Source organism: Eschrichtius robustus, chromosome 16 (assembly GCF_028021215.1).
Source record: "Eschrichtius robustus isolate mEscRob2 chromosome 16, mEscRob2.pri, whole genome shotgun sequence".
Lineage (NCBI taxonomy): Eukaryota > Metazoa > Chordata > Mammalia > Artiodactyla > Eschrichtiidae > Eschrichtius > Eschrichtius robustus.
Window position 1 is genome coordinate 53,696,507 of NC_090839.1, and position 13,496 is coordinate 53,710,002.

The window sequence follows — 13,496 nt, forward strand, 5'->3', positions numbered from 1 at the left end:
TCTGTCCCCTGCTTCCAAGGCCCGGCCCAGGCACCCCACTCACACGTCATGTTCCTTCCAGAAACCCTCCAGCCCCTGGAGTTCCTGAGGACCTCTCTCGGGGGCAGGTTCCTGGTGTACGAGTCCTTCCTCTACAGGAAGGAGAAGGCGGCCGGGGAGAAGGTGTACTGGATGTGCCGGGACCAGGCCCGCATGGGCTGCCGCAGCCGGGCCATCACCCAGGGCCAGCGGGTGACCGTCATGCGCAGCCACTGCCACCTGCCTGACCTGGCGGGCCTGGAGGCCCTGAGGCAGCGGGAGCGGCTCCCCAGCACAGCCCAGCAGGAGGACCCAGGTACAGACAGGAGTGGGGACGAGAGAGCTGTGGGTATCTTGGTCTCTGCCAGCCCGAGGTTCAGACACCTCAGGGAACAGGCACTGTCTGGGGACCTTTGTTCCCTGGCCTTCCTGCCTTTCCAGTCTTCTACCCCTCCTCTCTACTGGCTCCTTCTCCTGAACCTAGAAACACACCTAAATCGGTCCCATCCTTAAAACCAACTCCCCTTCTAACTGCCGTTTTTCTCCTCTCTTTTATACTAAGAGGTCTTAACTTTTTATGGATGGTAGTATCTTTTGAAAATCTGATGAAAAAATATAGACCGCCCTAGAAGAATATACTAATGTGTGTGCACACACAAGCATGAGTGCTCCCGTGCACGCACACACACACGTAGTTTTGCAAATAATTAACTGTATCAAACTGAAAATGGGTTCCCTTCAGATAAACAGAATGTAAAACCAGTCTTTTTTTAAAATTTTTTTATTTAATTTAATTTATTTTTTATACAGCAGGTTCTTATAAGTTATCTATTTTATACATGTTAGTGTGTATATGTCAATCCCAATCTCCCAATTCATCACACCACCACACACCGCCCCCCGCCACTTCCCCCACCTTGGTGTCCATACGTTCTCTACCTCTGTGTCTCTATTTCTGCCCTGCAAACCGGTTCATCTGTACCATTTTTCTAGTAAAACCAGTCTTTAGAAAGCATTATGTGTCTCATATTAATTCATGGAAATATTAAAGGCCACATCTTATAGAATACGGGAATGAATCCAAGTTGTATCAAACAAACAAAAGAAACTTGATTTCTGTTTTAAAAAAAATTTTTTTTCCATGAGAAAGCCACTGTTCAGCTTAACCAAGGAGGAGGCGCTGTGGTTTGCCTTTGTCGGGGTGAAGGGCGTGCCATCTTTGAGATTGTTGCCTCCCAGTCTTTTTGGTGACAAGGTGAAGACTGACTCAGGATCTCCAGCAGCTTATTTTACCAGGCATAGGTAGTTTTGGGCATCAGAAAACCAGAATTCCCCCAGTGACTCCCCCAATCAGAGTCATTCCACCTGGTTTTCTTCATCCTCAAGGCCTTGAGGTCATCGTTCCGGGAGGTGTGCCTTTGCCTCTGGCAGCTTCAACAAGAAAAGAATTATTAATCCATGTTTTCAATGTTTTTCCCTCAGAAAAGACAAAACTTCTGCCTGAAGTTCAACTGTGCTTCGAGACTTGTGCTCCTGAAAGCCAACAGAGCTATGGGTAACTGTATTACCAGAATCACAAATTACACAAAACTTAGTGACTAAGAACAACAAATATTTACTGTCTGTCACAGTGTCTGTGGGTCAAGATTTCAGGAGTGGTTGGGCGGGGTGGTTCTAGGGTTGAAGGAAAGATGTCAGTGGGGGTACACCCATCTGAAAACTTGAGTGGGGCTGGAGGAAGTGCTTCTAAATGGCCTGTTCACTCACATGGCTGTGGGCTGGAGGCCTCAGTTCCTCACCATGTAGACATTTCCTTAGGGCTGCTTGAGTGCCCTCAAACATGACAGCTATCTCCCCCCAAAACAAGTGATCCAAGGAATCCAAGGGAGAAGGCAGAGCATGAAGGAGACCACCACCTAAAGCAGAATTCACGTCCTTCTCAAGCACATGTGGGACAGTCCCCAGGATGGATCATATCTAGGCCATAAAACCAGACCTCACAAATTTATTTATTTATTTTAAATTATTTATTTATTTATTTGGTTGCACTGGGTCTTTAGTTGCGGCATGGGGGATCTTTGTTGCAGCATGCAGGATCTAGTTCCCTGACCGTGTACCAAACCCAGGCCCCCTGCATTGGGAGCGCAGAGTCTTAACAGCTGGACCACCAGGGAGGTCCCCAGACCCCACAAATTTAAAAGGATTGAAATCATACAAAGTATGTTGTCTGACCACAGTGGAAAGAAATTAGAAGTCAATAACAAAAAAATTGGGGAAACTCACAAATACATGAAAGTTAAACAGCATACTTATAAGTATTACCAGTGACTCAAAGAAATTACAAGGGAAATTAGAAAATACTTTGAGGGGCTTCCCTGGTGGTCCAGTGGTTAAGACTCTGTGCTTCCATTGCAGGGGGCACAGGTTCAATCCCTGGTCAGGGAACTAAGATCCCACATGGTGCGTAGCGCAGCCAAAAAAAAATTTTTTTTTAATAAAAATTAAAAATAAAGATCTCGGGCTTCCCTGGTGGCACAGTGGTTATGAATCTGCCTGCCAATGCAGGGGACACGGGTTCGAGCCCTGGTCCAGCAAGATCCCACAAGCTGCAGAGCAACTAAGCCTGTGCACCACAACTACTGAGCCTGCGCTGTAGAGCCCGCGAGCCACAACTACTGAAGACCGCGCACCTAGAGCCCGTGCTCTGCAACAAGAGAAGCCACTGCAATGAGAAGTCCGTGCACCGCAAGGAAGAGTAGCCCCCGCTCACCGCAACTAGAGAAAGCCTGCACGCAGCAACGAACACCCAACGCAGCCAAAAATAAATAAAATAAATAAATTTTTAAAAATAATAATAAAAAAATAAAGATCTCAAGTCAATAACTCAAACTTACATGTTAGAAAAAGAATGCTAGAAAAAGAAGAACAATGTAAACCTAAAGCAAGCAGAAGGAAGGAAATAATAGCTATTAGAATAGAAATTAATGGAATAGAGAATAGAAAAGTAGGGACTTCCCTGGTGGTCCCGTGGTAAAGAATCCGCCTTCTAATGCAGGGGACACGGGTTCGATACCTGGTCGGGGAACTAAGATCCCACATGCCACGGGGCAACTAAGCCCGCGTGCCACAACTACTGAACCCACGCGCCTCAACTAGTCAGCCCACATGCCGCAAACTACAGAGCCCATGCACTCTGGAGCCCGCGCACCACAACTAGAGAGATGCCCGTGCGTGGCAACGGAGAGCCCATGCGCAGCAACAAAAGATCCCACGTGCTACAACAAAGATCCTGTGTGCCGCAACTAAGACCCAACGCAGGCAAGAATACAATAAATAAATAAAATATTTTTTTTAATGTTAAAAAAAAAAGAAAATAGAGAAAACTAACAAAATCAAAAGTTGTTTCTTTGAAAGGATCAACAAAATTGACAAACCTTTAGCTAGACCAGAAAAACCAATTGTAAGGAAATACTGTGAACAATGGCATGCCAACAAATTAGATAACTTAGGTGAAATGAAAAAATTCCTAGAAAGCTACCAAACCTGATTCACGAAGAAATAGAAAATCTGAATAGACTTAAACCAAGTACAGAGATTGAATTAGTCATTTTAAAACTCCCCACAAGTTAAGACTCTGTGCTTCCGCTGCAGGGTGCACAAGTTCGATCCCTGGTCAGGGAACTAAGATTCCCACTTAGGCCTAGATGACTTAATTGATGAGTTCTACCATATATATATGTTATATATATATATAAAATATATATTTATAGATATAATATATATAAATATATATTTACATACTTATATACATAATATATATATATTCTTTTTTTTTTTTTGGCCACGCAGCATGTGGGATCTAGTTCCCTGACCAGGGATCGAACCCGAGCCCCCTGCATTGGAGGCATGGAGTCTTAACCACTGGACCAACAGGGAAGTCCCAAGTTCTACCATATATTTAAAGAAGATCCTTCAGATATTCTTCCCAAAAATAGAAAAGAGGGAACACTTCCCAACTCATCCTGTGAGGCCGGCAATACCCTGTTATCAAAACCAAGCAAAGGGGCTTCCCTGGTGGCTCAGTGGTTGAGAATCTGCCTGCCAATGCAGGGGACACAGGTTCGAGCCCTGGTCTGGGAAGATCCCACATGCCGCGGAGCAACTAAGCCCGTGAGCCACAACTACTGAGCCTGCGCGTCTGGAGCTTGTGCTCCGCAATAAGAGAGGCCACGACAGTGAGACCCGCGCACCGCGATGAAGAGTGGCCCCCGCTCGCTGCAACTAGAGAAAGCCCTCGCACAGAAACGAAGACCCAACACAGCTAAAAAAAAATAATAAATAAATAAATTAAAAAAAAAAAAACCAAGCAAAGACATCACAAGAAAAGAAAACTAGGGACTTCCCTGGTAGTCCAGTGAGTAAGACCCCATGCTCCTAGTGCAGGGGCCCTGGGTTCGATCCCTGGTTGGGGAACTAGATCCTGCATGCATGCCACAGTGAAGAGCCCACGTGCCGCAACTGAGACCTGGCACAGCCAAAATATATAAATTAATTAGTTAATTAATTTAAAAAAGAGAACTATAGAGCAATATCTCTTAGGAACATAGAAGCAAAAATTCTCAACAAAATGCCAGCAAACTGAATCCAGCAACATAAAAAAGGATCATACACCATGACCAAATGGGACTTATGCCAGGAATGCAAGATTGCTTTCCCAGCTGTAAATCAATATCATACAGCTTGTGTACAGAACAGATTTAACACAGCAGGCCTGCAACTTCCGTCCTTAGAACAACCTGCTTGCAAGGCTGACCCTTAGCTTCCAGGGTCAAGGTCAAGGATGCTTCCAGGACTTGACCCCGATACTGTCCCTAAGTGATAACAATTACTCACTCTTACCTGTTTGTACAAAAAAAAGCTATTTTTTTGCTGAACACTTGCTTTTCTTTGAGATTTTGGAATTTCAGTGACTGTAGTTCTTCACCCAGGTACCCTCTGCCTACAGGACTGACGCCCAATAAAAACCCTGGATCCCTAGTCTCAGGCAAGCTTCCCTGGTAGACAACACTTCCACATGTCATAACAACCAAAGAATAGATAAACTGGATTTCATCAAAGTTAAGAAACTTCAGTGCTTCAGGACTTCCCTGGTGGCACAGTGGTTAAGAATCCGCCTGCTAATGTAGGGGACATGGGTTCGAGCCCTGGTCCGGGAAGATCCCACATGCCACGGAACAACTAAGCCCGTGCGCCACAACTACTGAGCCTGCTCTCCAGAGCCTGCAAGCTACAACTACTGAAGCCCGCGTGCCACAACTACTGAAGCCCACGCTCCTAGAGCCCGTGCTCCACAACATGAGAAACCACTGCAAGGACAAGCCTGTGCACCACAATGAAGAGAAGCCCCCACTTGCCGCAACTAGAGAAAGCCCGCGCGCAACAATGAGGACCCAACGCAGCCAAAAATTAAAAAATTAAAAAAAAAACAAACTTTAGTGCTTCAAATGATACCATCAAGAAAGTGAAAAGACAATCCACATAATGAGAGAAAATATTTGCAAATCATATCTGATAGAGGACTTGTATCCAGAATATATAAAGAATTCTTAGGGAATTCCCTGGGAGTCCAGCAGTTCGGACTCAGAGCTTTCACTGCCAGGGCCCAGTTCAACGCCAGGTCGGGGAACTAAGATCTCGCAAACCGCAACAATAAAAAGACAAATAACCCAATTAACACGTGGGCAAAGGATGTGAATAGACAGTTTTTATTTCAAAGATTTTATTTCTTTTATGAAGTTCAAGATATACTAATGGCCAATAAGCACAATTAAAGATGTTCAACGTCATTAGCCTTAGGAAATGCAAATCAAAACTACAATGAGGGGCTTCCCTGGTGGTGCAGTGGTTAAGAATCCGCCTGCCAATGCAGGGGACATGGATTCGAGCCCTGGTCTGGGAGGATCCCACATGCCTCGGAGCAACTAAGCCCGTGCGCCACAACTACTGAAGCCCACGCTCCTAAAGCCCATGCTCCGCAACAAGAGAAGCCACCACAATGAGAAGCCCACGCACCGCAACGAACAGTAGCCCCTGCTCACCGCAACTAGAGAAAGCCCGTGCACAGCAATGAAGACCCAATGCAGCCAAAAAAAAAAAAAAAAAAACCAAAAAACTACAATGAGCTAGCACTTCACACCCACTAGGATGGCTAAATCAAAAAGACAGACAATAACAAGCGTTTACAAGGATGTGGAGAAATTGGAACCTTCATACTTTCTTGGTGGGAATGTAAAATGGCACACCTACTTTGGGAAACAGTCTGGCAGTTCCTCAAAATGTTAAACATAGGGATTTCCATGGCAGTCCAGTGGTTGGGACTCCGCACTTCCAGTGCGGGAGGTGAGGGTTCAATCCCTGGTCGGGGAAACTGCATGCTGCGTGATGCAGCCAAAAAAAAAAAAAGTTAAACATAGAGTGTTTGTTCACCCAGTAATTCCACTTCTAGTTGTACACCCAAGAGAATTGAAAACGTGTCCATAAAAACTGTATACCAATGTTCATATCAACATTAAACATAATAGCCAAAAAGTGAAAACCCAAAATATCCATCAATGGTTGAATGAATAAATAAAACTTGGTTCATTCATACAATGAAATATTATTTGGCCATAAAAAGGAATGAAGAACTGACATACACTACAACACGGATGAACCTCAAAAACGTGATGATAAGTGAAAGAAGCCAGACACAAAAGACCACAACTTGTATGATCCCATTTCTATGAAATGTCCAGAGTAGGCAAATCTATGGAGATAAAAAGTAGATTAGGGACTTCCCTGGTGGTCCAGTGGTTAAGAATCCACCTTCCAATGCAGGGGACGCAGGATTGATCCCTTGTCAGGGAACTAAGATCCCGCACGCGGAGGCGCAACTAAGCCCGCGCTCTGCAACTGCAGAGCCCACGCACTCTGGAGTCTGCGTGTCACAACTAGAGAGAAGCCCACACGCTGCAACGAGGAGCCCACACTCCACAACGAAAGATCCCACACTCCACAACGAAAGCTCCCACGTGCCTCAACTAAGACCTGACACAGCCAAAAGTAAATAAATAAATAAATATTTTAAAAAAAAATTAAATTAGTGGTTGCCTAGGGTGAGGAATGTTGGGGGGGGGGTGTAGCTAAAGGGTATGAAGTTATTTATTTATGTTTTTTTTTTGGCCACACCGCATGGCCTGTAGGATCTTAGTTCCTCGACCAGGGATTGAACCCGCGCCCTTGGCAGTGAAAGCTCGGAGTCCTAACCACTGGACCACCAGGGAATTCCCAATCTCACGTTTTAAAGGAACTGCTGTGATGCATGTATATGAGTGTGTATAAAAATGATCTGGTTGATGGTGATCTCTAGGGGAAAGGGATTACAGGAATCCTTAACTTTCTTGATTATCTCTTTCCACCACGTTTGGATTTCATGGATATCATGAATGTGTGTTTCTTTGTCATCAGGAAGGTGGAAGGTACACATCTGGACAGCGAGTCCCAATGAGGCCAGCCTCCTCCCGGACTCAGCAGAGGAACCTCACGTGCCGCCTGCGTCAAGGATGCTCCAGGTCCACACAGAACCCCAGCATTTCCCACCCGGCTAGATTTTGCTTGACAAAACCTCTCTTTCACTCTTCCAAAGCATCCACGGCCTTCACATTTCCTCAAGAGGCCTCCCAGGAGGAATGCTTCGATGGTGTATCCCTGCCGACAAAGAAGAGCCCCAGGAGCTGGTGGCCCGCAGCTGTGTATGACGTGGAGTGACGTGGGGAGGGCCACGGCCACCAAAAGCTCTGAGGAAGGAAGCATCGTTCACAAAGACACCTGCCCCTGCCCTGGTGCAAATTCCCATCCGTTTTCAGAGCCCACGGCTTTGCCAAGGGCTTTCCTGTTGGGTGTGGTCCTGCTTCGGCTCCACAAAGTGGAAAATCATCGTGGAGGCCACTTCAAGACGAAGGTGGGGCACGTTTGGGGAAGTTCCTGCTTCTTCAGGCTGAGCTGCCCCGTGCAGTTCCAGCCGCCCCAGGTGTTTTCCAGGCAGGTGCCAGGTGGGCCTTCGTGCTCCTTGGCCATCTGCTGCCGGGGTGTGGCTGTCCCATTAACAGAGCAGGCCGAAACCAGAGGCCTTGCTACACCCTCTGTTAGAGTTCCCTTTGCTGTTTTCCAACTTAAATTAAACCCAGTGTCCACGATCCCCTGGGCAGGTGTTGTTCGGGCCCTGGAAGCCAGCCTGACGGCTGCAGGAAGCCAGCGCTGGGCAAACTCCACCGGGGTTGCCCACGTTCGCCTGATGCAGGAGGAGAGGCAGATCCCAATGACAGCGGGCGCAAGCCCTTCTCCCGTCTGATGGCACGGCAGGGAGCCGGCCTGCAGGGAGCAGTGGGCCCATGTCCCCCACGAACTCCAGAGGCTGCTGCTTGCTAACAGGGCCGCATCCTCCCCAGCGGGCTCCTTGAATTGCACGGGGAGCACACGGTGCAGGCTCCCTCCCGCCAAGCTGGCCACGCAGCCTGCCGTCCAGCCATGGGACAGTGACAGCTCAGACACCCCCCCACTGTCCCTCTGCCTATACATTTCCCGCAATAAACCTGATTTTATATCTTACTGTGTAGAGCTGCTGTGTGTCCACATGCCCTTTGCAGCAACAGATGGCCACCAGAAAGGCATATACTCCACATGTCTCAGTGCCACGTGGTGGGAAGTGATGGAGTTTGGCTGGGCAGAGGGAAGCCTCCACACCTGGGGCAGCGTCTGGTCACCTGACCCAGGTGCCCGCTGGACTAGGAGTGGGTGGGAGTCCTCGGAAAGGTTGCTGAGGGGTCTGCTCCCAGCCCACGGGGGGACAGTGCAGCTTCTGCTGGCCATTCCCCAGCCCCCGTGGAGCTGAAAGAGAGGCCTTGATCCTCTGCTGATTCATCCCAAGTCCTCCCTGACTTGTTTTCATAAGCTGGGACAAGCTTGAAGTGGAACTGGCACCCCCAAGCCAGGGCAACCTTGACCCCCAAGACCCTGGCTACCTTCCCAGGCAGGTTACTGTCCCATCTCTTGACCCGACTGCCGGCTCCATGGGGCCCTCACCCACCAGCCTGGCCAGCAGTCATGAAGATGGTCCAGCAACGTGATAGCCCACCTCCCAGGTAGGAGGCAGGCACCTGCCAAGAGACCCATCGTGCTGCTGGCCGCCTGCAATGGACACGCAACACAGGGGCTATGTTTCGGGCAGTGCTTTTGGCCATGGAGCACGCTGCCCGGAGAGAGTGAACTGCCCGTGGCCAAGGCCAAAGACAGCCCTGTGGGAACAGATGCACCCCAATCCCAGACCCACAGATGTGCACATCCACGGGAGGCGACCACACTTATAGAAAGGCACCTGAACTTAAAAGGACAGTCAAGTCTGTGCCAGCACCAGCTGGGTCTCTGCTCAGTTCCACACAAAGAGGAACGTCACACAGGCCTGAAGTGCCCGGCGAGAAGCACCGAGTCCCAGCAGCCAATGTCACCCGAACGCCTGCAGGGTCACTGGTTTCCCACCCGCCACAGTAGGGCTTCCACGGGGCGCAGGGCGGGCGACTCCCAGTCTCAAGTCCCATGCCCATCACCTTGGCTGGGCTCCAGGCCCAGGGTCAGAGGAAGGACTCAGGCTTGTCCCTCTGCCCCCATGCTCACATTGACCAGGGCCCAACCACTCATCCTCATCTCTGTACCTGCTTTGACCTTAGAGGGTAGGTGGATGGTCCATGTTGCTCGGACCGAGGACTCCCCAATGGACATGAATTTGGATACTGCTGTCGCCTTGGGTAGCCCCATGGCCACTCACCTCCCACCACCGAGCCCCAGAGGCTCCCCATCATACAGCCACTTCCTCCGCGGTTCCAGAGCCAGAGAGATGTCCCCTGCCCTATCCTTGTCACAGAGCAAAGTGCACAGGGGCAAGTCCCTCTTGGAAGCTGGCCCCTGGTGGACAGCGACAGCTGGGCGTGGTCCTGCCCTCCCCCTTCCCTATTTCCACTCCGCTGCTAGTTCCCCCAATAAACCCTGTTTCATTATGTCTGCACCACGTGGAGCCGCTAATATATCTCTGTGTCCCTTTGGGTGATGGCGCAACAACATCTCAATTATGAAATCTGAAATAAAAAGTTCATAAGGAGCAGCGAGACTGCCAAAAAGTTACTCAAATTTTAAAAATGGGCCAGCAGCTGGCTCTAGGGGCCCCAGCCCTCAGTCCTGTCCCTGGGGTTGTGAGATGAGCGTCACTGAAACGCTTCTCCTGGCCCAGCTCCCTCTGCCCACCCAGCCCAGCCTCCTGTCCCCAGGTCCTCCGTCGAGATGGATCCTGCAGGGTGGCACCAAGGACTTCCTTGTCACTAAATTCAGCGGGTGCAGCTCAGAGTTCATCTCCTGCACTGACCGCCCCTCCTTGATCCCTGCAGACCTGAAGGTGGCTCCCAGGTTCTCTGCACCTCCTTTGAGGGCTCCTTGGCCCCCACCCAACCGATAAGCAAGGTGGTTGGTGTTCTGGGGACTGGACCTCAGCCCTTTTCTGCCCAGCCATTTTCAGGGTTCACGGTTTGTCAATCTGCAGCCCCAGCTCTGCCCTCCCTTCTGCAACCAAACCTGTGTGTCCAGCTGCCCCCAGGACCTTGGCCCTGGATATCCCGTGGTCACCAGCAGCAAAGGTGGAGAAGGGGAGTGTCTCCATCATCCCTCTCCTCTGATGGCTCCACCACATACGTAGAAACCCAGAGCCGTCCTCAACACCACCCTGCCTGTCCCTAGGTCCCGTCAGCTATCAGTGCCACCAGTGCCACCCTGCCTAGTTCTTTCTTTCTTTCTTTCTTTAGTAACAGCTTTATTGAGATACAATCCACACACCATAGAGTTCACCAACTCAAGTGTACGATTCAATGACTGTTAGTACATTCACAGAGTAGGGCCTCCATCACCTCTATGTAATTCCAGAACATTTCATCACCCCGAAAAGAAACCTCAGACCCATTAGAAGTCACTGCCTCTGCGGTTTCTTTCCCTATGTGTTAAGGCTGATGGGGTTCCTTCCTCTGGTGCTGGGAGAATTTGGGGAATCCAGGTGTCTTAGTCCACTCAGGTTGCCATAATATACCATAGGCCCCAGAGGGGAGGGGTGCAGGGAGGGGGGATCTTAAACAACAGACATGTATTTCTCACAGTTCTGGAGGCTGGAATTGTGAGGTCAGGGTGCGGGCATGGTTGAGTTTTGGTGAGAGCTCTCTTCCTGGTTTACAGTTGGCCACCTTCTTACTGTGTCCTCACGTGGGGAGCGGAAGGGGGATAGGCCTAGCTAACTTTCTGGCCTCTTCGTATAAGGCACTAACACATCATGAGGGTTCCACCCTGACCGGAACACCTCCCAAAGGTCCCACCTCTTCATGTTATCACATTGGGATTAGGGTTTCAACGTGTGAATTTGGGGGGGACACAAACATTCAGTCCATAGCACTAGTAAGGCACACATATGGTAAAGAAGACTGTTAGTCAATCCTTGTATTAATAAACATCCCCATCCCTAGGCCCCTGAGTCACCTAGAGCCCCAACCCTTCACCTTTGTGACCACTGCAGCCTCCAGTGTCCCCTCTCTGCAATCTGTCCCCATGATAGCCAAGGGCTTTTCTAAAATGCAACCCCATCATACAACACCTGCCCCAGGTGTTCTCTCCCAGGTGTCCATATCAGGTATGATTACCTGGTTCAAGGACCAGAAGCCAGAGGTACCCAAGGGAGTCTCTGGAGACAAAGGGCAGGGTGGCTGCCAGCCTCAGGCTGCATCCTCATCACAGCTCTGCAGAGCCCAGCCTCTCCTGGCTGGCCACCCTACTGTTCCCCTGAGGGCTCCGAGGGCACTAGAACAGCCCCTCAGCCTTCTCCCATCAAAACAAGACTCTGGCTGCTGGAAGGGCTGTTCAGGGTAACCATGGGGAGCTGGACCTCAGCTGAGAGAGCTATTAGTCCAAGTAGGAGATGGTGGTGGCTCGGACTAGGGAAATAGCAGCAAGGATGGAAAAGTGACAAGAAATAAGTAAGATGTTATGAGTTGAATTGTGTCCCTCCAGAATTCACATGTTGAAATCCTAACCCCTAGTACCTCAGAATGTGACCTTATTTGGAAATAGGTCGTTGCAGATGTGATTAGTTTAGACGGGATCCTACTGCAGTAGGTTGGGCCCCTAATCCAACATGACTGGTGTCCTTATGAAAAGGGGAAATTCGGACACAGACATTCACACAGGGAGAATGCCATGCAAAGGTGAAGGCAGAGACTGGGGTGATTAGTGGCTTCTACGAGCCAAGGAATGCCAATGACGGCCAACAAGGCACCAGAAGCTAAATGAGAGGCATGGAACATTCTCCCTCCCAGCTCTCAGAGGAACCAGCCTTGGAGACAAGAACTGTATGAGGGTGGGGGGAATGTATTAGTCCAGGTAAGTTGTGCCAGCTGCTGTAACAAGCAAGCCCCTGATCTCAGTGGCTTAACACATAGATATTTATTTCTCCACTCATGCAGAGTCCCACGCTGATACTTCTAGTTGGCAGGCTCCTTCTACAAGGTCGCTAGGGAATCTGGCTCCTTCCACCCTGCCCTAGGCCCTAGGTATCCCCTCCATCTAGTTGGTGAATGAAGGAGATAGAAACTGAGGCTATTGTAGACCAGACCTGGCAGGGGTCTACATCAGTGCTTTTCAAACTTTAACACCTGGGGATCTTGTTAATGCAGGCTCTGATGAAGGAGGCATGGAGTGGGGTATGAGAATCTGCATTTCTAACAAGCTCCCTGGTGATGTCAATGCTGTTGATCCGGGCCCTTGCTTTGAGAATTGAGGAGTGAGAGGCATCACTCCTGCCCATGCCTCATAGCCAGAACTCACTCCTGTGGCTATACCTAATGCAAGGGAAGCAGGGAAATGAAGTTCAGCTGTTTGTGCAGGAGCTGGAGGAGCCAGGGTCAGTAAACAGGCAGGGTGCAGGTAGGGGCCAGGCAGTAGGGACCCAGCCCTCCCACGACAGTGGTACCATTGCTGCGGGGAGACCAGGAGGAGGTCCTGACTGGGACCGTGGGCCCCTCGGCAGGCAGGCTTTCTGAACTCCCCGGAAGTGGTGGGGGCGAGAGCCCAGGCCTTCCTTAGTTCAAGGTTCTGTGAGCCACCTGGGACTGGAGCTTGCAGTGGGGATACTGCCTCTCATCTTGGTGCCTGAGTCCCGGAACTGAGCACCCCCTTCTTTTCATCCAATACCCCTTTTGCAGGAGATCAGCCTGGCAGTGGGGGCCCAAAGTACAGTGGACCAGACGGACAGCCCTTTTTAGTCAACCCTCCTGCCAGAAAAGGGGTCAGTTCTTCCTCCACTCCACCACTGGCCTTCCTTCTGCACAAGGGGTCCTGGTTGTCTTTGTCCTCCACCCCGC

The 13,496-nt window shown here is 49.8% G+C and overlaps 1 protein-coding gene across 4 annotated transcripts in view; it reads left to right on the top strand.

Moving 5' to 3' along the window:
* The window catches only part of FLYWCH1 (FLYWCH-type zinc finger 1), a 29,166-nt gene extending 20,502 nt beyond the window's left edge, over positions 1–8,664 (top strand). For all 4 annotated transcript variants that reach the window (XM_068523875.1, XM_068523874.1, XM_068523877.1 and 1 more), the window contains 3 exons: positions 62–334; positions 1,501–1,573; positions 7,525–8,664. In XM_068523875.1, the coding sequence (XP_068379976.1) occupies positions 62–334; positions 1,501–1,573; positions 7,525–7,564 (386 nt within the window). In that variant the 3' untranslated portion in view covers positions 7,565–8,664. The remainder of the gene's footprint in view (positions 1–61; positions 335–1,500; positions 1,574–7,524) is intronic.
* The last annotated feature ends 4,832 nt before the right edge of the window (positions 8,665–13,496 follow it).